The 22,789-nt window shown below is 41.4% G+C and overlaps 1 protein-coding gene across 1 annotated transcript in view; it reads left to right on the top strand.

Moving 5' to 3' along the window:
• LOC306776029 (adhesion G protein-coupled receptor D2) overlaps positions 1-22,789 on the top strand; it is a gene marked incomplete at its 5' end in the record, with an annotated part of 85,179 nt that overhangs the window by 43,534 nt on the left and 18,856 nt on the right. The window contains 2 exons of the mRNA XM_079266618.1: positions 1,658-1,711; positions 6,582-6,732. Of these exons, the coding sequence (XP_079122744.1) occupies positions 1,658-1,711; positions 6,582-6,732 (205 nt within the window). The remainder of the gene's footprint in view (positions 1-1,657; positions 1,712-6,581; positions 6,733-22,789) is intronic.

Raw genomic sequence — 22,789 nt, 5'->3', positions numbered from 1 at the left:
CGGGCTCTCTTCATTATGTGGCCCTTCAACGTATGCAAAACATCCTCTGTATACACATGCCGTCTTCGAGACTGTGTGTGTGTGTGTGTGTGTTCAGTGTGGTGTCATAATTTATAACACGCTGCGACTTAATGAAGCCATAAGCCATAATGCATATTCACTAACGTGGTGGGCTGGGCTGGGACGGGCTGTAGTGATGAGTGCCCATCCGCTACAAATTTACAGTGAGCGCTGACAACGTGCACAGACATATGCACGCGCGCACACACACAGACACAGACACACACACATGCACACACAGACCTCTTAAGTGCCAGAGGCTGTTCATAGAAGACTTCATCCCACTTGACTGAAAACACACTGAGTAATTCCTGCTGTTCTGTGTGTTTGTTTGTTTTTTTCCTTTCTGATATATTGTTCTTGTTGTTGTAGCAAATTGATCATAGAAAAATGAATATGAAAGATGTTCCAATGTTCAATTAATGATAGCGGAATCTTTCTGAATTTTTTCATAAAAAGAAGAATCAGCAGACCTATGACATTGTATTAGTAATTAAAAGCATCACAGCTTTTTAGCAGGGAAACACATTAATTCATAGCTGCTGCTGTGTGACAAAGTAATCATTTTTGTTTGTTCTCATATTTTAGATTGACGTTTTGAATTTAGTTTTCTACCAAAGGTATCTCTAGTAACACTTATTTAATTGTACATCACATTATTTTTTGAACAAAATATGTTTTTAGTTTTTTCCATAGGTTAATTGATGCAGAATGTTATTCAAGCGACAGAGTAAATTGCTAGATTACTGTCTTTCATCCCGTTATATTATTTACACAATATTTACATAGAAATGTATGTTGATACTATTAATCATTAGTCATAACTGCTTCAGTTTAATTACAAATGGTTATTTATCAGTTTACAAGAAAGATTGATACATAAGATTCATCAATATATTAGAATAAATATAATATAATATATTTATATGTATATATATATACATATATTTGTTGTTTATCTTATTTTAAAAGTTCAGTAGGTCAATTATAAATTAATTTTGGGGGTTAGTTTAGTGACAAGTCTACACTGAAACTGCATGCTGTATATCTCTAATATCTATGAAATCCGTGTCTGGTCTTGTATGTGTTAAATGAAGGCGTCCAGTACACTGTTTCATCCGGAGTGTAAAAATGTAATCTGTTCTGCTAGGGCGGTCCCTTCTCCTCCAATAGCTCCATTTGTTGGTCCCGGCGCTCTATGCTGACAGATGATAGCTTGAAGTCGTCTCCTTAGTTTGCTAGCTCTATGTGTCACTTTCAAGTCCCATTAGCCACTGGGACATACTGAAACACGCGTACATGCGCACATACTCACACGTACACGCATGCACGCACACACACACACACACACACACACACACACACACACACACACACACACACACCTACACACACACACAGACCTCCCCATCTGCACCTGCAAACCAATGTTCAAAATGTGTTGTTTCCCTTCCACTCCCCTTCTCCTTTCTCCATTTTACACTTCATGTGCTTGCAGTTGTTTGCTGTGAAAGATTTTTTGTTTTAATCCATTGCAAGTGTGTTTCATTGAGCGTTGTGTCAGATACACTTATCTCATTCTCCTCTTTTCTTTCAGGTTCGGAGCACGGTCAACAGGATCAAGGAGAGAAGAAAAGCGCTCAATTTTTCAGTATGTTATCCTCTACATTTTGTTTTTAAGTGTGTGAGTGTTCATATGTCTTTGTGTCTCTGATACACACTGGTGCGACAGACTACATTTTCCTTGCCAATGAAAGCTGGCCACTCTGCAACATTGTGCATCCGCATGTCGACAGTTCATGTTAGATGCCCTTATACATCAAACATAGACCCACCGTAATAGCTCTCCCCCTTCCTCACTCTGCCTATTGCAGCACCTTCATCCCAGCAATGTCAAGCTCCATGGTGGGTTACAAGTTTCTAATCCAGGACAAGCCGTCCCCTGACATTAAAGTGTCAAGCCAGTATTTATACCTTGTTGGACGCTGCTGTTTGGCTGAGGTGGTGGGATGCTGCATGTGTGTGTGTGTGTGTGTGTCCCGAGGAAGCTTATACTATAGCCTACACAAAGCACTTTAAAAGTACTGAATAGTCTCAGCCACACAAACACATACGCACATAACACACACACACGGACAATTATAGACCCTAGCATCTTGACAAACCCAGACTCTCATCATTCCACTCTCCTATGTAGAGAGTGGACAGTCGACAGGCTAACAAACCCTCCAGTGTCGGTAGCTGCTGAGCTCCAATCCACTTGGGCATGCAATCAATTTGCCTCCTTTTTTATTGACAAAATTCTGAAAATTAGACAAGCAGTCAGTGCCTCCACACTAACCACAGGATATGTGTTGTCCCGATCTCTGAATAACATCCATTCAAATATCATGACACAATTTCATTCAATCGACCGTAGAAGCCTAGAAGACATTATACAACATCTGAAGTCATCCTCCTGCTGCTTGGATATTCTACCAACACACTTTTTCAAAAATATTTCAAACTGCATGACCACTGATCTTTTACAAATTGTAAACACATCCCTTCTCTCAGGTGTCTTCCCACTAGCCCTAAAAACTGCAGTTATTAAACCACTCCTAATGAAGGTTAGTTTAGACTCCGCAACGATGAAAAATTATAGGCCAATATCAAACCTCCCATTTTTAAGTAAAATAATTGAAAAAGCAGTTTTCCAACAGCTGACCAACTTCTTGACCATGAATAACTGCTTTGATGTTTTCCAGTCAGGCTTTCGACAGCACCACAGCACTGAAACTGCTCTTGTTAAGGTTTTCAACGACATCCACTTAAACATAGACAATGGCGGAAGTTCAGTCTTATTGTTACTGGATCTCAGTGCTGCATTCGACACGGTCGACCATGCCATACTCCTAGAAAGACTAAAAATCTGGGTGGGACTCTCTGGCACAGCACTTACCTGGTTTGAATCCTACTTGAAGGGCCGAGAATACTTTGTGTCTGTAGCTGGTTACACATCAGAGCTGACTAAAATGACATGTGGTGTTCCCCAAGGTTCAATACTGGGGCCTCTTCTGTTCAACATCTACATGCTTCCACGAGCTCAGATTATGGAAAACAACAAAGTGTGTTATCATAATTATGCAGACGACACACACATCTACATAACTATGTCACCAGGGGACTATAATCCCATACAAGGGCTGGGTAACTGCATTGAACAAACCAACAACTGGATATGCCAGAATTTTCTTCAATTAAACAAAGATAAAACAGAAGTAATTGTTTTTGGTACCAAGGATGAACAATTGAAAATGACCGCTCAGCTTCAATCACTGATGTTAAAACCCACAAACGAAGCCAGAAATCTAGGTGTAGTTATGGATTCAGACCTCAACCTGAACAGCCATATCAAGACAATTACAAAATCAGCCTACTATCACCTGAAGAATATATATATAAGGATTAGAGGACTTATGTCTCAACAAGATTTGGAAAAACTTGTCCACGCATTGATCTTCAGCAGACTGGACTACTGTAATGGTGTGTTTACAGGTCTCTATAAAAAGTCCGTCAGAAAGCTGCAGCTGATTCAGAACGCTGCAGCTCGAGTCTTCACTAAGACCAGGAGGGTGGATCACATCACCCCAGTTCTGATGTCTTTGCACTGGCTTCCTGTCCAACAAAGAATTGACTTTAAAATCCTGCTGTTGGTTTACAAAGCACTGAATGGTTTAGGGCCAAAATACATCTCTGATCTGCTGCTACCTTATGAACCATCCCGACCCCTCAGGTCGTCTGGGACCGGTCTACTTTCTGTTCCCAGAGTCAGAACTAAACATGGAGAAGCAGCGTTCAGTTTTTCTGGTCCACATATCTGGAACAAAGTCCCAGAAAGCTGCAGGTCTGCTGAGACCCTCAGCTCATTTAAATCAAGATTGAAGACTTTTCTGTTTGCTGCTGCCTTTAATTGAACCACATTCAATTCATATATTCATCAATTTCCTGCATTTCTGCATTTTACTACTGCATTTTATTTCTTGTACTGTTTTTTAATGTTTTAATGAATGTTCTTAATTGTTTTTAAATCTCCTTTTCTTTTGCCTTATGTTTTGATGCTTTTAATGGTTTTATGTGAAGCACTTTGAATAACCTTGTTGTTGAAATGTGCTATACAAATAAACTTGCCTTGCCTTGCCTTTGCCCCATCTCACACACACACACACACACACACACACACAATATTCCCCAACCTCACGCTTCAGGTCATTGAAGAAGGAATGAAATCATTTTTGACGGCAGATTGATTTAAAAAATATCAGGGTGCCCCTATTTCCTCTTGACCCCCCACCTCAGAGATAGACACTGTAAGGATGGCAAGAAATGAAATAAATAAATAGATAAATTAGAGTGTTGACTGTGTCTCGGTGTTGGGCGCTTTGGCTGGGGGGGGGGGCCCTTGGGGCCCCTTGTTGCCAGGTGCAGTCTGATATATTGGCTGCTCATGTTATCAGTGAGGCCCCCCCCCATCTACCGTCATTTTTACTGCTTCCTCTCCCCTCTGGTGGTGGCAATTTTCCAATCTTGTTGGGTTCCGCTACCAGAATGCGTTTTTTAGCCATCACTGCCGCCTGACGGTTTTTAGCTAATGCTATTTTGTGCCATAAATCCTGCTTGAAATACTGTATCTACCTGTCCTTTGGTTAGATAGGAGACATTTGGCTCTAGATGACCGCACATGCCCCTATATATCCCCTTGTTGTAAAACATAGGATTGGGTATCTTGCCGGCTGAGGGATAAAGAGGCTTTGGCGGTGTTACTGCATATGGGGTCATTTGAAGACGAATGGCACTTGTCGGATATAGAGGGGTTTATATGTTGTATTATTTGCAACGACCGAAGCGTTAACCCAATGGGATATTTCACTGCAACTGCAATTTAAGAATTTATATTGAATTAAATTAAATTATAACAAATCATTTGAAACTTTCCTCGACTGTTTTTTTTCTTGATCACCGACATTGCAAGCAGCCAATACTAAGCCTTGCTGAGGTCATCTGATCGGTCGGATCTGATCGGATGATCGCATCTGAAACTGATTTATTTTTAAGAAGGTCAAGAACCAGACTGATATAGTATATATACTGTGTGTATATATGTATAGTGTCATTTACTGCATATCTAATCAGTGCACATGGCATCATACTAAATGTGTTTCATATAACTTTGCCCACAACATGAACATCTTTTGAAAATTGAAGGAACAATTTAAGTACATATTGCTCTTGGCACAGTGACTTGACACACCTCTGACCTTGATGACCTCACATATAAATTCCACCGAACCTAATCACACACTCTTCCCTCTTAAATTCCACACTTCTGTCTACCTCTGTAGCCCTCTTCCTTGTGGTAGCCCTCTACATGGCCGTGGGTCGCACACACAGCTTTTTTAGCCTCAGGTGGTGGAGTTTTATACACACATACACACACTATGACCATTGTAGACTGCCTGTTTGATACCAAGCATCTCTTGACACACCCTGACCTCCCTCACACACACACACACACGCACACACACACCTACACACACACACACACACACACCTACACACACACACACAGAGCCAGATTGCTTTGTGAAATAAAGCTGTCAGTTGCAAGACCTGTATAAAAAACACCCCTCCCCCATACTCCATGCCCCTGACACCACTGAAATATAGAAATAAATTGGAAGCAGATTAGTTGTTTCGATCTTAATTCAAGTCTTGACAACATATGAAGCAAGGAGTTGGTTGGAATCAGTCTTGGTGTTGGAAAACATTGATTGAACAAGAATTTGATTTTCACTAGTGGATAGTAGAGAGTGGATGTTTCTGTTTGTTAACTGTGGAATAGCTGCATGTTGTTCAATAAAATACTTTATATTCATTTCTGTTGCTAAGACCCCTGGTTGGAGTGACTTACAATGGTGTTTAGCAGTGCATGTATTTGTCTCTTTCCACTTGTGTGTGTGTCATGTTCACTGAAGCTATAGACATCAACGACACACGAAAGCAGCCAGGATGGCAGGCCCCAAGTGTTGAGGCATTCCTGCCTGATGGAAGTACAGCATGAAATATAAGTTGCCTTGGGGCCTGTTGAAGCCCCCCAGTCTGTTTGAGAGCTGTGCAAACAAATGGGTTTTCTGTGATTGCCATTTATTTTGGTCTGGCTGGAAGATGCGTGTGTGAAACAAGGAGCTCTCTGAGTTTAATTCAACGAGCAGCTGCTCAGGTTTGGTCCTGGTCTTGTTGGATCGACAATACTGTAGTCTGTAATAGCCCAAGACTGGACAGGCCGGCGTTCGCTGTTTAGCATGCTCATTTTAGTAGATATCTCTGCAACGAAACACATAGACAGAGTCAATATCGTAACCTCTTCACATTCTGTAGATAATGTTTGATTCCGGCCAGATCTTACACCTTGTACCTTAAGCAGTAAATAAAACCCTTCAGTGATCTACTGCAGCTTACGAACCCCTTCTCATTTCATGCAGAACTGCGCCAGTTCCCGACCATCCAGCTCAGTTACCAGCACTCGTCCTGTCAGTTTCCCACTAGGGACTACGCCAAGCCAGGAGGAGGAGGAGGAGGAGGCAACTCGCTGCAACAGCCCCGGCCTGGCGGAGGAGGAAGAGAGGACCAGAGGTGAGTCAGACCAATACAAATCCGGTTCTTGGCCTCTCCACTATAGTCACCCTGTGTTGGCAACATTGTCTTTTTGGCCCTTTATTTATCAGTCACTGACTTAATCATTGGTGTTATTAGTCATGCATGTGCTTTTCCTGCTTTGAAATGAAAATATGTTTAATGAATAAATAATAATAAATGAAATAAAGGTCTATAGTAAGACCCAGAAATGTCATTTTAAAGTTGAAGTTGCAGTGATAATACAAAGCCTGAAACACTGAAATGCTAATGATAGTTCTATGCAGCATTGAAAGACATACACTTTTTACTCATAGGTCCACACAAATGTGGAAGATGGGTCATGTCTTTTCACTTATTCATTTGTAACTTGATTAAAATATCTAATGGAAACCTTAAATTATGTTTCGGCCCTAACTGTGTTACACCTAATTCAAATGAGCTGCCACCGAACTGTTGCTTCGAGACTTCTGTCTGACTTTTGAATACAGTTACAGGCTTTTGTGCTTTAACTATATTACTACTATCTCTTATTCACTTTTCCCACACAGTTTTTCACAGTGAACGGATTTGAACCAGCTCTCTTTGGAACTGAAGATAAAACAGCAAGTTACAAGATTGCTTGCTAGTTTGATTACTCTGCTGGCCTTTCTTCTCAAAAAGCACAACCAATCCACCCTCACTTAAACAGAACATGGAAGGCCACCCATATATTTTTCAATTAGAATGAAAGATGAAATCGGAATATATGAGAACAAGTGAAGTATTTAGTGAGTTGTGTACCTTTTTCTCTCTCGATGTCTATTGAAGAGGGCAGCACCTGCAGCCTTGTTTTTGCTCTCTCTATAGTTTAGTACCTCTAATGCAGCCAAGCCTTTTGACTGATTAATTCAATGGAATTATCAAGTGTTGACAGTTCATGTGTGGCGTGTGTCTGTGCACAGTATGCGGCTGACTAGTTAAGCTGCACCAAATTCATCCAAACATCTAAAGCTTTCCCACTTGATGACATGAGTTCCAATGAAACCCTCCTCTCACATTTTTACAGGTAATATATTTTCACAAGGACTTTCATTTATTTATTTATATTTACTTACTTATATACTTGCACAAATTCCTTTTTGTTCTCTGCATAAACTTTTTCTCTGCACTCAGTTTCGGTTTATTTGGCACATCCAACTGGATCTAATGCAGCATAATATTGCATTTTTGGACATGTGTTGATTATTCAGTTTGTGATGCTTTCAATTGTGTTGTGTTATTCAGAGAGGTTACTCAAGTTTGTCTTTGCCCTCCTATCCCCTCACTGTTCCCCCCCACTGGCATATCTGCAAGACATTACTGCAAGGCACTCTGAAACAGAGAGTATCGTCTGGCCAGTTGAGTGAAATCAGACATCAGAAATCTCCTGTTAAACCTGAACATTAACCAGACACCCTGGCTTCAATCTCGCTGCCTGACCCATGCTGCACTCAGCAGAGTTAAGAGTCGTTTGGTTGTGGAAAAGAGTGGCGACACCAGTTTCAAAGCAGCAAAAGAAAGAGGGAGAGGTCGATCCCTGGTTTCATTCTGTAATTCTAAGCCGGTCTTAGTGTCACTTGCTCTGTTGCTCGAGTTGATGCAGCATTTAAAGCGTTAACTCATTTTTATTTTGGGATTATTTGTGTGCAAAAACAGAGAAAACCCAAACTGAAATAAGGGACAAAAAAACTATGCAGAGGTTTATGCCAATTATTATTTATCACTGACTTTTTATTGATAATTGAATAATTAACACACAAGATGTTATTGTTAAATACTATGTGTTATGGTTCGTGACTTGTACAATAATGACATTTGAATAGTACATGTGCTGTGTGCTACTGCTCCTTGTTGCCGCTCTGTGCACCTCTCGGACTGTGATTTACAGCGTTTCCTTTGCAGTTGATTTGCATGGTCCTCAACACTATTACTGTCTCTTTCATTCAGCAGCAGTTAAATCAGTTCCTCCGTCACATTTACATGACGGAACCTCCAATGCAACCTGACAAATCAAACTTGGCAGCAGAAATCATGTGTTTTTTTTTAATGCAACACAATTGCAGAAATAATTGATTGTCAGATGATATTATTCAGCCCATTTGCTACTCGTCCAATCTGCTGCTGTCTCAGTGCAACAACATGCAAATGCCGTCGGCTCCGTGTGATTAAGTGCTGGGAATGGGTTGTTGGCCGAGTGCTCACACACTACAAACGAGTACTACTGTATGCGTATTATCATCCAGCAGGGCAGACACAGGCAAACACGCACTCTCAATTTGCTGTAACTAATCATCGTGTTTGATTAATTCAAGTTCTCATGCCGAATCTCTGAAGTATAAAAATTAATCTTGGCTTCAGCGTGCAGGGCAATACATTAAAATGTTTGCCGTATCTGTCATTTTCCATCAAATAACATTCATATTATTTGTAAAAAAATAAATAAGAATAAATCTGGCCAAACCATGCCAGGACCAGCATGAGCAGAATGTTGCCGTTTGTGAAGTGGTGGCTTTACAATATTGATTTATTTCATCGGTACGCTACACTTACGGTACTAAATGCCTTCTTATCATGAAGCACAAACAACATGCAAACAGATGGGCCCCATTTTTCTTTACAATAACCACACCGTCTTCTAAGTGATAGCGGTAGCGTGCATGTGCAAGGTCAGCCCCTCCTTATGCCTTTTCCATATTTCTGTTTACTCAAGATGGTTGGCACAAATGTCCAAGGCAGACAGTGGATTATGTTGAGGGTACATGGTGAAAAATGTGAACAAAGTAAAGCACATATTTGCTGTGAGCACACGAGAAGGACAAGTGCATAATGAAGGAATAGGGGTGAAGTGTGGGGGGGGGGGGGGGGGGGGGATTTGATTTGAAAGGGGAATGGTTGTGTGGGTGTGTGAGTGTTGCATTCCTGATGAGATGGCCCCACACAATGGCTGAGTTGAAGGTTGTAAGCCCTTTTAGGGAGGAATAAATGCTGGATCACTTGTGTTACCTCACATCATGTTCCCGCTTTGTTTAATTAAGCCTCCTTCTCAACAAACAAAGATGGTCAAGCAGTTAGCTTCCTTTTGTGGTTCACTAAAGGTCACTGAGTTTTTTTTCCTGTGGGGTCTCTTTTGCTTCAAACAGTGTTTGACTGGACCATATGTATTGTTTTACTTCCAGTGAAATTTGTGTTTATCATGCTGTCTCACATCCAATTTGTGTCAGTATTGGATGGCACGTGTCCTTATTGTCTTCTTAACATCTTCGCATTTCTACATGTCACAATCATGTGTGGGATTTCAGTGGTGTGATGTCAACATAACCTGTTCCAACTTAACGAAGTAAGATACTGCATGCAGAGTATAATGCAGTCCTCACAAGTTCATCGTAGCAAACCTGATTTCTGGTGTCATTTCCAGTTTACGTAGCCCAACTTGTAAGAACCATATGCCTGCACATTGCTGACATCTGACATCTGACACTCCTCCCCTTTCCTCTTTTTCTAACATGTGTTCCTCAGCATCCCTCGCAATTAGGGGCCTTGTAGATAGAGTAGTGTGCCGGTCTATTGCATGCATCTTCTGCAGATTACGCACAGATCCTTCGTTGACACCACCATGGGGTTGACTCCCCTATTGCCTCCTTCCACCCACACGCCATCACTTGTCATGCATGTTTAGCCCAGTTCATTGACATGCAACAGGTTCCCCTGCTCCAAAAATAAATGAAAGAAATACTCCCTTGTGTAATGACAGCATTTTCTGTTTCTTTTCTGTATGACGATTACTCATTTGAATGTGCATGTCTAAATCAGTTATTGTGGCAGAATGCATTATGATTTCAGATATCCCTGATTGTCATTTAAGTGTACTAAATGCATGAATGTGTGATTTAACTTGTATGTCTTGCCCAGAGTGTTATGTGATGGTATCCTTGTATTGATACCTCTCCTTATTTTTTATTGGCCAGCATCTTGAGCTACACCTCTATTATGGAATGTGCTTGATGGATTAAGTGTATTATTGTTATTATTATTATTTTAGTAGTAGTAGTAGAAGTAGAATTACTATGTGCATGTCCACACATTTTTAGTGCAACTTGTAATTACAATGTTTCCCTTCTAAGACTTGTAACATTATGAAGTGCTATCATACAGAACTGTTTCTTTTAACCAAATGATTACTGTATTCACACATAAATGGAGTGTCTGTCCAAAGTTGTTTTGAACATTGCAGAAAATGTTTGCTGTAAAATATGACCTATTTCTCCTGCATTTAAAGGTAAATTTAATAAAACAGAAGTTAAACTTCACATGCTGGCTCAAGGTGGCCGCAGTAAAAGTTGTTTTTTTCCCCCTATAGCTTCAAAGTGGAATAAAAGTGCTTGTGTTTTATATTAGTTTCTACTGGTTGTAACAGGCCACTGGTATTTTGAGACACCAAACTTCCTTCAGGAAGATTAAAAATAAGAATTTGTTGCTGTGGGAATTTACATCACATTGATAATTACACGGACACTTGAGGTGAGTTGTGCCTTTGTGTCTGTGTGACAGAGAGGTATTTCGCCTCTGAGCAGCAGCCTGTGTTCAATGTCTTGCTGATGCAAAGTGATGTGTACTAATTCTACATCTGCTCAAACCAAACAGGGCTTGAAAGTTCAGCCAAGTCCCAAAAACATCACTTCCTCACAACTGATCTTCCCCCGGCCCTCCCTCTGTGCACAAATTACATTTTGACGATTTTCCCTGCATCTTTTTTGCATTTTGAAGTGATGGACAAATAAGTGTATATGACTTTGGGGTTTTGTGTGTGTGAGTGTGAACTGAGATTTGGCTTTTTCGGCTTGGCTGTTTAGAGGATATGTGGCCCTGAAATGGGTGCTGTCATGTGGGTTGAAGCTTTGAGGACTTGATTGTAGCCTCAGTGTAAATACCCAAACAAACAGGCAACAGTCAAAATGTGCTATGGGTTTGCCATGTATTTACATTCCTCTTCCTCCCTCCCACTTGATTTCTTTCACTCTCTCTTTCCCATGTGTCTGATTTGTTAATTCGAATTACTTGCTAGCTGTCCTTTCTTCTTTCTTGTGCTCCCTTTTCTTCCTCTGACACACATTTCTTCCATTCCCTTTATTCTCTCAGTTTGTGAATGATACTTGTGAATATTTGTGCCTCCGCGTGTCATGGCTAAATTATGAGAAGGACTTCGTGACAGGAAGTAAGATTTAAATTGTCAGTTGAAGCGCTTACCCACCATTTCTCACTGTTGTGTGAAAAATCTCAAAAACATTCTGCGATCATTTGAAACACTTAAAACGACTGCGTTAACTGCATTCGTACTACATTCTGGCATTTGATATTCATCACACCCAATGAAACAAATCCAAAGATGAAATATCGTGCCCATTTGGTTGTTCTTAAGTGGCTGTAAGCGTAACTGTTTATGCATAGTCGCCCAGCCGCTACAAAGCATACCAGGCAACTCAAATTTGTATTCCGCAGCTGTTCTGCATACCAACGCCACGCTACCACGCACAGGTCTGGTGAAGGGAATCTATTCATAATTCAAAGAAACAACAAGGCACAAGCTGTAGCGTTGTCAGATATAACAAATTGAGGAGGAAAAGAGTTGAATTTGTATCTGCTTACAGAGGTTGACTGCATTAACATACTGTAGGTGCCGCTGAGTGCGTGGTAATAGGATATATGATGGATGGCCAAGCCGCATGGGCTCCCATTTCTCTGGGTTATTCATCTATTTATCTGCTTATTTATTTCTTCCTTCACCCAGAGAGACCCTCACAAACTCAGGATTTGCCTAAGGTGCAATATAGTGCAAAAGAGGCCGACCATTGACCAGTATGGAAATGTGGCTGAGCAGTCCGTGCTCTGGAAGTCCTCTGTTGAGCATGTGTCAGGTGTTCTGGTGGTGTTGAAGGTATAACGTTGCCGTCAGTTTCTTAAATCGTGATCATGGTCGTGCTCTTCTTTCAATGATACCAGAGAACAGAGCCACCCATGACACATTTTCTCCTTCTTAGAAACCACAAATGAAACTCATTGCACAAAGATATATTTGAACATTCATGCGTACTTCTCCAAACATTTGTCAACACATGGTAGAGCCAAGCTTTTGTCTCTTGGAGGATTGTTTTGAGCCACTTTTAACCATGCTGGTATACGACTGAATTCCGAATGTATTTAGCTCCACTCAGCTATACTGTCTAAAGAAACAAAAACATTTCCAAAAGTTTTAGAATTACAAGATCCACCGTGTGAATTTATATAACATAGTCATGAATTGAACTGTGGAAAAATCGTATGATACATTTGACAAATATTGGATTGATAAAATCCAATTGTAGCAGGCAGCCGGCCAAATTGAAACCAAACCTACAGGGACAGGGACCCTTTGATCCCACACTACCGTCAGCTAACTGCCTTTCTTGTTTAACCCTGTCGCTGCTCCCCTATCAAGGGTGTCACACAAAGACCTGCACGTGCCCTGGGGCAGGTCACCTCTCCTGGGCCGAGCTGTCTCACAGTTTACCACTCCCCCCCCCCCGCCCCACGTCATCCCCACTTTCTCCAGCAAAGAGAGGACAGTAATCTATCTTAGTACGTGTGCTGCTTTATACAAGGCACATCAGCCTAAATCGCAAATTTAGCAAACTTTGTCAATCTGTGCATTTTCATACACACACACAACAATTTTCCTGCAAGTGTTTTATCTCAGAACTAAAGCATTCCCCACTACTAACATCGTGCAGCTGCCAACAGCACCTCTAAACCAATATCAGCATCCCCACCACCCCCCTAGAACATTTTTTCATCGTCCTCATCTCAACAGCCCATGGCAACGACATAGCCGGCAGCTTACGACGACGCAAAGTGGGGAAGAGGGAGGGAGGAATGGGGTAAGGGGGGGGAGTCAGGCCGTAGATCAGGGCAGGGAGGATGGCGGCGCGACCAGGGGGTGACAGGGGAATAACATCCCTTTCTCCTCAATCGACAAGGACCATAACTCCTGCCTCTCCAGGGACAGATTGAGAAAGGCAATAGCCCAAGGGGCTGTGAAGCACGGATGCTTAGGAGAATTGAAAGTTAAAAGAAAAACGCAGTTTGCCGAGCGACTGCCGCTGATTCAGCCGACAGCACCGCTCTTCGCTACTAGAATTTTCTCATTTCTTGAAATATCTCCTTTTTTTTAAGACGGCAGTAGAACGGCTCAAGTGGCATACTGTCCATATCCAGATTATCAACCGGGTGTTCATCTAGTATTACGAGAGTTATCTGCACTCATTAACGTTGGTGGGAAAATGTGCTCATATTTCTGTTTTACTGACCTTAGGTGTTGACCAAAATTGGCCTTCATAATTCTTTATTTTTTTGGGGTGGGTGGGTTGATGAGATGACAATTGTTTCTGTAGATCAACTTTCTCCTTTGATTTCATTGCCACTAGTTTGCAATAAACTGTCAAAGTTGACCCGTTACACCTTGGCACGATATGTTTTCAGGAACAGAATCTGTTGTAGTGCCAAACATGTGTCTCGCGTTGGGTGTGGCAATCCAGATGTGGATGGGCATATGAATATTCCACTGACAGTGTTCAAATTGTACGAGTGCGTCACCGGCTTTGATAGTCAGCAGACAAAGCAAATGTTTTACATTCAGTTGGATAAAATGTCTGACTTTATTTCAAAAAAGACACTCATTTAGTAATGTAAGGTTTCTGATACAACCCCACCAGAGCTGTGGCGTCTCTGAAGTCAAGGTGGTAAGGCCTCTAGGGGGCCCTATTACCCACGATGCAGTGTGTATTTATATGGAGCTGGTATAATGTAATAGAATATTCTCTGTTTGGTTTGCCCTATAACTATATATACATGATGAAACTGGAAAAAGAAGATAGGAAACTGTATGTTGTGGCGTGTTAGGGCGTGTGTGGGTGTGTTCCGCAGAATACCTTAGTGACCGGTGAGTTACAGTACTTGTAATGGTTTAATAGTAGTTTAATATGGCTAATCCCACTGTTTCACTACGAAGTGACTTTACACTGAGTGCTTTGTCAGGAAAGAAATCACAGCTCCCTTCTTTTTCCATTTTATCTTGTTTGTTGCAAACACTTTGCCTGTTGTCTCCCTTTTATAATTTCTCTCTTTCTGCTCCCTAAAAGTTGTCTTTACTTTCACCTCCAGTCTCTCTCTTTCTTCCCCTTTCCTTTTTTCTTTTCTTTCTCTCTCTTTGCTTCATCTCTCTCTCTCGCTCTCTCTCTCTGTCCTTTTTCCTTACTCCCCGTCACTCGCTCTACTCCTCCACAGCCACATTCCCCTGTTTGGAGTGGGTGCGGAGCAGGCGGGTAGCAGCTTTTATAGCCTGATCAATTTTACAGTGGCTTATTGAATAGCTTCTAATGCCCTCCTTTACTTTCAGTTGTAACCCGCAGAGTGTCGATCGCTCCAGGGCTGATGTGATGGCTCACCAGAGAGCGAGAGACAATAAATTTTAATACATCGTCTCTGGAAAATTACACACATTTAATCATTGATTTTTATTGGATCATCATGATAACATTATCCCGGTGGACAAGAGAGCTGCTCATAAAAGAAAAGAGGTTGAATTAGTCATGACAATGTAAAGAGTGAAGTAGCCGAAATGAAATGCTGGCATAACCAACTTACTTGATCTAATTTACAAGGTATTGATTGGGACTGTAACCGTTTTATGCATGGGCAAGTTGATGCAGTAACCATTTAAACAAGTGGAGCCTTCTCCATAGATTTTTCAGTGTGTCAGTTTGTTGTGACGGAAGACAAGATTTAATGTCAAAGCAAAAAAGGCCGTTATAGTTTAAAATTATGCACAGACCAAAATCGTGATGTGAACGTGATTTCTTATGTGTCCGGACATTTTTCTCTCGGACTTTCAGACGTAGTCTACTCTTAAATGGTCACATATCTGGATGTCTAGCTCTACTTTCCTGAAGTCAAAGTTAGTTTAAGCCAGTTTTTCCTCCAATGCACTTGCTATCTTCCACAGACACCATTTATCCCTAAGTCGCTCTTGCACTTCTCCTTTCACTTCTCTTCCTTTACCCCCTCCTCTAGGTTGCTTGTTTTTTTAAATTATACTTTTTAAAATTATATGTAACAAAAGATTAAAAAGAAATGAATTCGATTTAATTGAAGTAATGCAGGTTTCTTGTTTTGTATTGCTCAAAACCTTAGCAACAAACTGCTAATGTATCTAATTTACTCATGTATATCTTATCTGATCTACTTTGCTCCCTGTCACATCCATTGTGATTTCACCTCAACAGCAAGAGTGCAAGAAAGGTGAAATTTGAATGTGTTGTGCACCAAGATTTATCGTCTGCATATAAAATAAATATCAGGGTCATTAAGTCCAACTCCGCTGCCATCAAGCTGATGAAAGCTGGCAAACACAAAGACTTCATAATGCCTGGTGTGTGTGTATGTGTAAGGGATGTGATAAGGTAGATTGACTTCTAATATAAATGGTAGAGGTGTCTGCTGACATCCGTATAGAAGTGCCCTTTCTGTCCCTACCTGGCAACCTCATTTTCTCCTTGTGTGTGTGTGTGTGTGTGTGTGTGTGTGTGTGTGTCTGTGTCTGTGTCTGTGTCTCAGCGAGGGTATGAGAGAAGGGGGAGATTGTTGTTGAGTGTGTGCAAAGATACAATATTTGTATGTCTTTGTGTTTGAAAGATTGCAATGCAATAGGTTCTCATTCTGTGATGTTTGCAAATACTGTATTACAGCGTTTGAGTGTATGTGTGTGTGTGTGTGTGTGTGTGTGTTTGTTCAGGTCTGTGGGTGTGAGACAAATAGTTTGGGTTGGTGAAGGAGCAAGCCAGCGGACCAACGTATCTCCCTCTCTCTCACACACCACCCCACATCGAACACACACACAAACACACACTGGGGCAGGTTAGCCTCAACTGCTCCGTTGAAGGTGAAAGAAGTGCTCACTTGAGCTCATTGAAAAGTAGATGTGACAGTAAATTTTTCAGGCCCTTGTGAGATGGGAGATCTTGTTATAGCAGTCAGGATGGGGGTCAGGGCAGTGGCTGCTTGATGATTGAGGAAAAGAGAAGTAAATTCATTCTGCTTCGGGCACTTTGTCAAGTGCCAGTAGCTTACTGTTGAGAGCCACTCACCCATCACCGTGTTACGGCCCCAGAGGTCACCTCCACCGCTATAAATCTGCCTCGCCTACTAAACCTACTGCTGCTGCCGGCTGAGCACAAGCAGGGAGAGAGGCTGCAGCTGCTGCTGCTGCTGCTGCTGTTCCACATAGTCACTCAAATGAAAAAAAGACAGACGGGAGGATATAGATTCTCCTTTTGATGCTGCTGATGGTGTTAGAGCAGGACACTGGGTGTGCTGTTCCACGGGGGGGGGGGATGTGTACGTTTGGACTAATGGTCGTGTTGTGTGTGAGAGGATGGATGGATTGCACATGTTTGTGGCGAGGGATATTTTTTGTGTGTTACAATCATGGCTTGCATGTGTTTGCATGCACTTTTTTTTTCACGGAGTCATACAGTGTGTTTGTGCATTTGCTGCTTTTCTGCACTTCAGTGTGTTTTTTAAGACCACCGAAATGATGATGATTGAAAAACGTAGATTTTACTCAAACATCACTGGGCGGGAAAATGTAACTAGAGAAGGCTGATGTTGCAAGCACTTCTTTGCGTTTCACATGTCTTTGCAGACAAAGAAAGAACTAAAGCTAATAATCATTCAGCACACAAGACAAAACTCCAAAGAAGAGCGTAGTTGGAAAAGGTGGAATAAAAGGTATTAGGAAGATGGAAGTGTAAGAAATTTGAGTAAAAAACTGTAGTTAGTAGATATAATAAAAGTGTTTAATAATTCATAATTAATAATTCATAGTTAGTCATAATCATAAGGGTTTTGAGAATGCATAATTAAGATAAACATAAGCATAAACATACATGCAGAAGCATGAAGCTTCTGCCAAGTTGCAGAAGTTTAACTTTCATACTGAAGGATTATTATAGAAGGGGTTAAAACGTAACTGACGGTCATTGAATGTGTTAGACTCAGGGGCAGACAGCCGAATACACTCCTGGAAGTTAGCCAATAGGAATCGAGATAAATGGAGAGGAGGTGTTATCGAACAGATGTGGGAGGTTTAATTTAAGCCTTTTTCCTCTCTCGTGTCATGGCTCTCGGAGGACGGACGTGTTTTTCACCTGAGAAGCTGAGTTGAGGTTTTTTGCAAATGGGGTTTTATTGTTTTAATATGTCATAGGAGTGTACACTCCAATGTATAACTGTAATCGTGCTTACATCAGTGGAATTAAATTCCTTATAATTGTAAACCAGTTTTGGTAGCGTTATTATCGCAGCGTGTGTGTCGACGGCACAAAGCCGGCCACATGGCTGGCTCCGGCCTCCCCTTTGTTATGAGGTAAAAATACTACCGTAACAGAAGCACACCAGGCAGATGAGGAAGTGACAAAAAAGTGGAAAGAAAACCAAGAGATGTGCAAATGAAATTAAGCAAATATTCATACACGAGAAGGAAGGTAAAGTCCACATACTATCACAGTGCTACATTTTCTATCACTTGACTGAACAAAGTACAGTAATATTGAAAACGTAAGCAGTGTCTGTCCAACATTACCTGTTACCTTTGCAGTCTTTTATTTGCTTAAATATTATACACAGAGTGGTACCGTTCTGCATCATACAATTAAGTGAATGGCTGCCTTAAAGCAAGGCAAATAAAAGTATTTTGTGTCAGCAGCAGCACTCTCACATGTGGTACACTGTGCAGCTGTGCTCATTTACATAGTCAGTGTTTGTAAATGCGCTGCTAAATTCATAAACCTGCATGAGTGTGAAAGGGTGCAGCCAAAATCAGCCTGTTAGTGTCCAAAAAAACCTGTAGTGACACATGATGAAAACATATGTTCACTGCTGTAATACTCATGGAACGGTGGACCACAGTAGTGCCACATTTTTATTTTTAATGGTGCTGATTTCAGTTTGGGCTGAAGTCCACCAACGCTGCTTGATGTTGAGCCAATTTTTTCTGATGAAATGTAAGATTGGTGGTCAGCAGATTTTTTTTTCTCATGTTTTAGCACTGCCAACATACTCATCAGAAGTTGCTCCAAGATAAGGAAGCAAAAATCAACTTTTAACACTTAATGAGGGCCAAAATAAGATATTGTATATCACAAGTCAAAAACGAATATGTGGGCTCATGAAGCATTTATAGAGAGTTCTCCGTCGATACGTTTGTTTGAGGTCAATTTTGTCTGCAACATTTAGAATCCCAAAGGTTCAGAGAAATCCTGTCGCTTTTCTTCAGAGTGCGGGTAGGACTACAGTTTCAATGCTTAGCCTCATATTATTCCATAGGGTCACACCAAAGACAGACACCAACCATACACAAAACCAGAGGGGATCCTGTTCTGTCTCGCTAAATTGATAATTGGCAAATCACAAAATTATTCATATCTTTTGCCATGTGCTAACATTTTTCCAGGATGGCGGTTGAGGACTAAAGTCAGAAGAAGGAAAAAGGATCTGGTCTGTGTGTTTATATGTGAGTGTGATGTTTTTTTGTACACGTGCTTGTCCACATGTGTACAGATTGCAAGTGATCGCTTCTTTCTGAAGTGTGTCATAACGCACCATAATTACACCTGCCCTGACTGTGTGTGTGCATATGTCTCGTCTGTACGTGTGGTCGGTGTGTATTAGCGTGCACGTGCCTTTCAAGCTTGCAGTGTATGAGCGCCAGCCTGCTTTCAACATAGCCTCTTATTAGGTGGTGATTATCCTGCCTGCATCTGGCTTTTTTCAGCCTTTGACTGGAAGTTGGAGAGGCCAGGGGCACCCTGGGAAGAAAGGAGTGAAAACTTCCTGAACCCAGCTTTCACCCCCCCACCCCTCAACTCCAGTGTACCCCTCAACCTCTCAAGGAACCTCCTTACAGTCACAACTTCTTTTTTTTTGTAAACAAGAAAACATTCTGAATTGAGCGGAGGAATGTGTAAGTGGTGCTCACACTTTGTTTGCGTACAAGGATGCATGATGTAGGCCAGTAAGGGCATTGTAGAAGTTTAAATGATGTTCTTCCTGTTTTACAATTGCACTCACTGTATCATGTGACTGTCCCGAATTAACCCTGGAATTAGTGGTCAACACTTTTTCACTTTCCGGCATTTCTACTTAAGAAAACTCTTGTAATGCAAAATTGTCTGTATTTTATGTTACTAGGTAACAGTTTACGGATCACAATACAATAGTATTGTAGCAACCAACTTACACAATGGCTGCATTTGTGTGACGTCATTGCATTAACAGAGTCACATTCAACACACAAGCTTGTGGAAAAGTTCAAAAATAAATTCCCTTAGCCGAGCCGCAAACAACACAATTGATAAGCCCTACTTTTGGCGCCGGTCCTTAACGTGCCCCTTCCTACCGCCACTAAACTGACATAGCACCACTGGAAAACACTGAGTGAAGCAGAAAAGGGACAAACGAAAGAACAAGACAAAACAGAAGAAATAGATAGTATACGGGGAGAAAACAGTATGGCAGGATCCCGAGGGCCTGGCTGGGGGCTTTGTAAGAGCCCATACATCAGCTGTCACCTAATGGGCTTCCAAAGAGCCACACCAGAGAAACACAATGGACTGGACAGATGGTACCAAACAAACTGCAGTGGGTTTGATGCTATTAAAAGCTGTTTACCTCATGCCAGACGTGCAGTGGATGCATTGTGTGATCATTTCTGAATGACCAAGTGTGTGTGTGTGTGTGTTTGACCACCGGCGTCTGGTGTTTCAATAAACCCTCTGGTGTGTTTTTAGCCACCAAATGACCATTCGTAGCTCGTCTAAGATATGTGTGTATGTGTGTAGTTTCTCATAATTAAGATGCAATCAAAGACAAGAAGTGATCGTGAAACCCATGTTTAATGATTGATTCGCACAAAGTGGATGCCAGACAACTCCGTAGGCCATGATGAACTTTTGGCTGAAAACCAATAACTGGATAAATATAAAACAGCCCCCCCCCCCCCCCCCCCACACCCCCTCTTTCTCTGATACTCCCTCTCATCCTCACCCCTTCATCTGCTCTCCTAAAGAGCGGCTCTGACACCTCAGAATGATGAACTCCTTCAATGCGCTGACCTTTGTCCTTCGGACTAGTCAGCCGCCCTCCTGCCCTCTTCCATGTAGATGAGACAGAGACAGATGAAGACATTTTGCAGCGTGTGTGTGAGTGTCGGTGGGGATGGTGGGCGGGGATGTCATGCAGTGACACAGTGAAATTAGTTTTGGTGTTGGTGGATGGCGACCGACCCACCTTCAGATCAGCAGTCAACCAGAGAGATTAATCCAGACACAGGAGGCCTGTTGGAGAGCAGTCGTGACAGGCCGTGAACGAGAGGAGAGAGACAGGCAGGTAGACAGACAGATGGGGCGGATGGGTTTGTGACAATGATATACCTACTGAGATTGTGTCCATATATCTATCTGTGTAACTTTCAGGTTTAACATACAGATTGTTGGACTGCTGTGGACATGAATAATGTAAAGACCAAGTTTTTTTCACACTGACATGTAAAAATGGCCCACATTTTGCATGGTTCCTAAACTCTGAATCATTAACCAATTGATGTTTGTCTGCGCAGTTCCATTCCCAAAGACCGGGTCGGGACCCACAAGTGGGTCGCAGGAGATTTTATTCGTGTTGCCGAAATAATCAAATAGCCTGATGAAGACTGTGTTTGTCTCATTCATAAAGTTCACATGTTTTAATAACACGTGTATCTCTTCGAAATGGCTGGTTTATCCGTTCAAGACAATATAATGTGATGTGGAAATGGCAGTAAAAATTATCAGGAACGTTCATCTACACAAATTCGCTCCTCTCACGATTAATGATAAATGATGAATCAGGATATCCTACAGTCAGCAGTTTTAATGCTGCTTATGTTTTATACCTCCTGTTCTTCCTCACTTTATTACAAGTAATATGCTCCTTGTGATTTAACCCTAGAAACATGAGAAACAAACTCATGCAAAGGTGGGAGGACGAGCAATATCGAAGGAATTAGCTGCAGTAAATGTCCTTAGGGTGCAAATGTTACTCAGCCAGCTAACCAGAATTGAAACTCACCCTGGTGTGTCCGTCAGCAGTCATCTAGCCTTGGACACATGGAGTCCTTGAACAACCCTTACAGATCCTGCTCTGTCATTGTAAGACGACCCAGATCAGAGCATCAGCTAAGTGCCTGACATGTAAAAAGAATGTCAGAAGTTGATGAATATGGTATCATTAGCCACGCTTGTCTTGCCTTCGTTTTCTGCTTTAATTGGCTCCAATTTATAATTCTCCACCTTTGGGCTGTCCTTTATGAATCTGTCTTGTTTTCCTAATTGGTTCAAATCAATGCATCTTACAGGAGAAATCTTTGGATCATTTGTATTCTATTTAACTTCACTCGTGGTTCAAATGCATCCTGAAATACCTTTGTTTTGTTATTTACAGAGTTTTGCTCCATTTTTGCCATTTTATACCATCTATATTCATCTTTTGCCATATTACAAAATAAGCGTAATGTAATTCAAGGTCCTGAATAAATCATTTTGGAAGAGAACTCTTCATTTTTACTCAATGCTTCAATGACAAATGATGAGGAATGACTCAAAAGCAGTTAAATTGCTAAAAACCCTCCCTCCCTCGCATACTTTTTTCCTGATTGCAGTGTTGTGGTCCATTTCTATGACAAAATTGCAAAAGAATATGAGCAATTATTGCATCTAATTGTTGCTCTGGTTCAAGTGCACGTGTTTGGGGGCAAATAATAAGTAAGACCACATCTAGCCTCTGTTGAATGTTGCTTTTCGATGGCTTCTGTATCATTATTCAGTACAAAACATGAAAAAGAAAAATCACACCCACAATGTTAGGATTTTTCAGGGGATATATTAGAGTAGTACAATATGCATGCAATCTCACT

Source organism: Melanostigma gelatinosum (genome assembly GCF_949748355.1).
Source record: "Melanostigma gelatinosum genome assembly, chromosome: 4".
Lineage (NCBI taxonomy): Eukaryota > Metazoa > Chordata > Actinopteri > Perciformes > Zoarcidae > Melanostigma > Melanostigma gelatinosum.
Note: the sequence above shows the minus strand (reverse complement) of the source record. Positions and strands in the feature narration are given on the sequence as shown.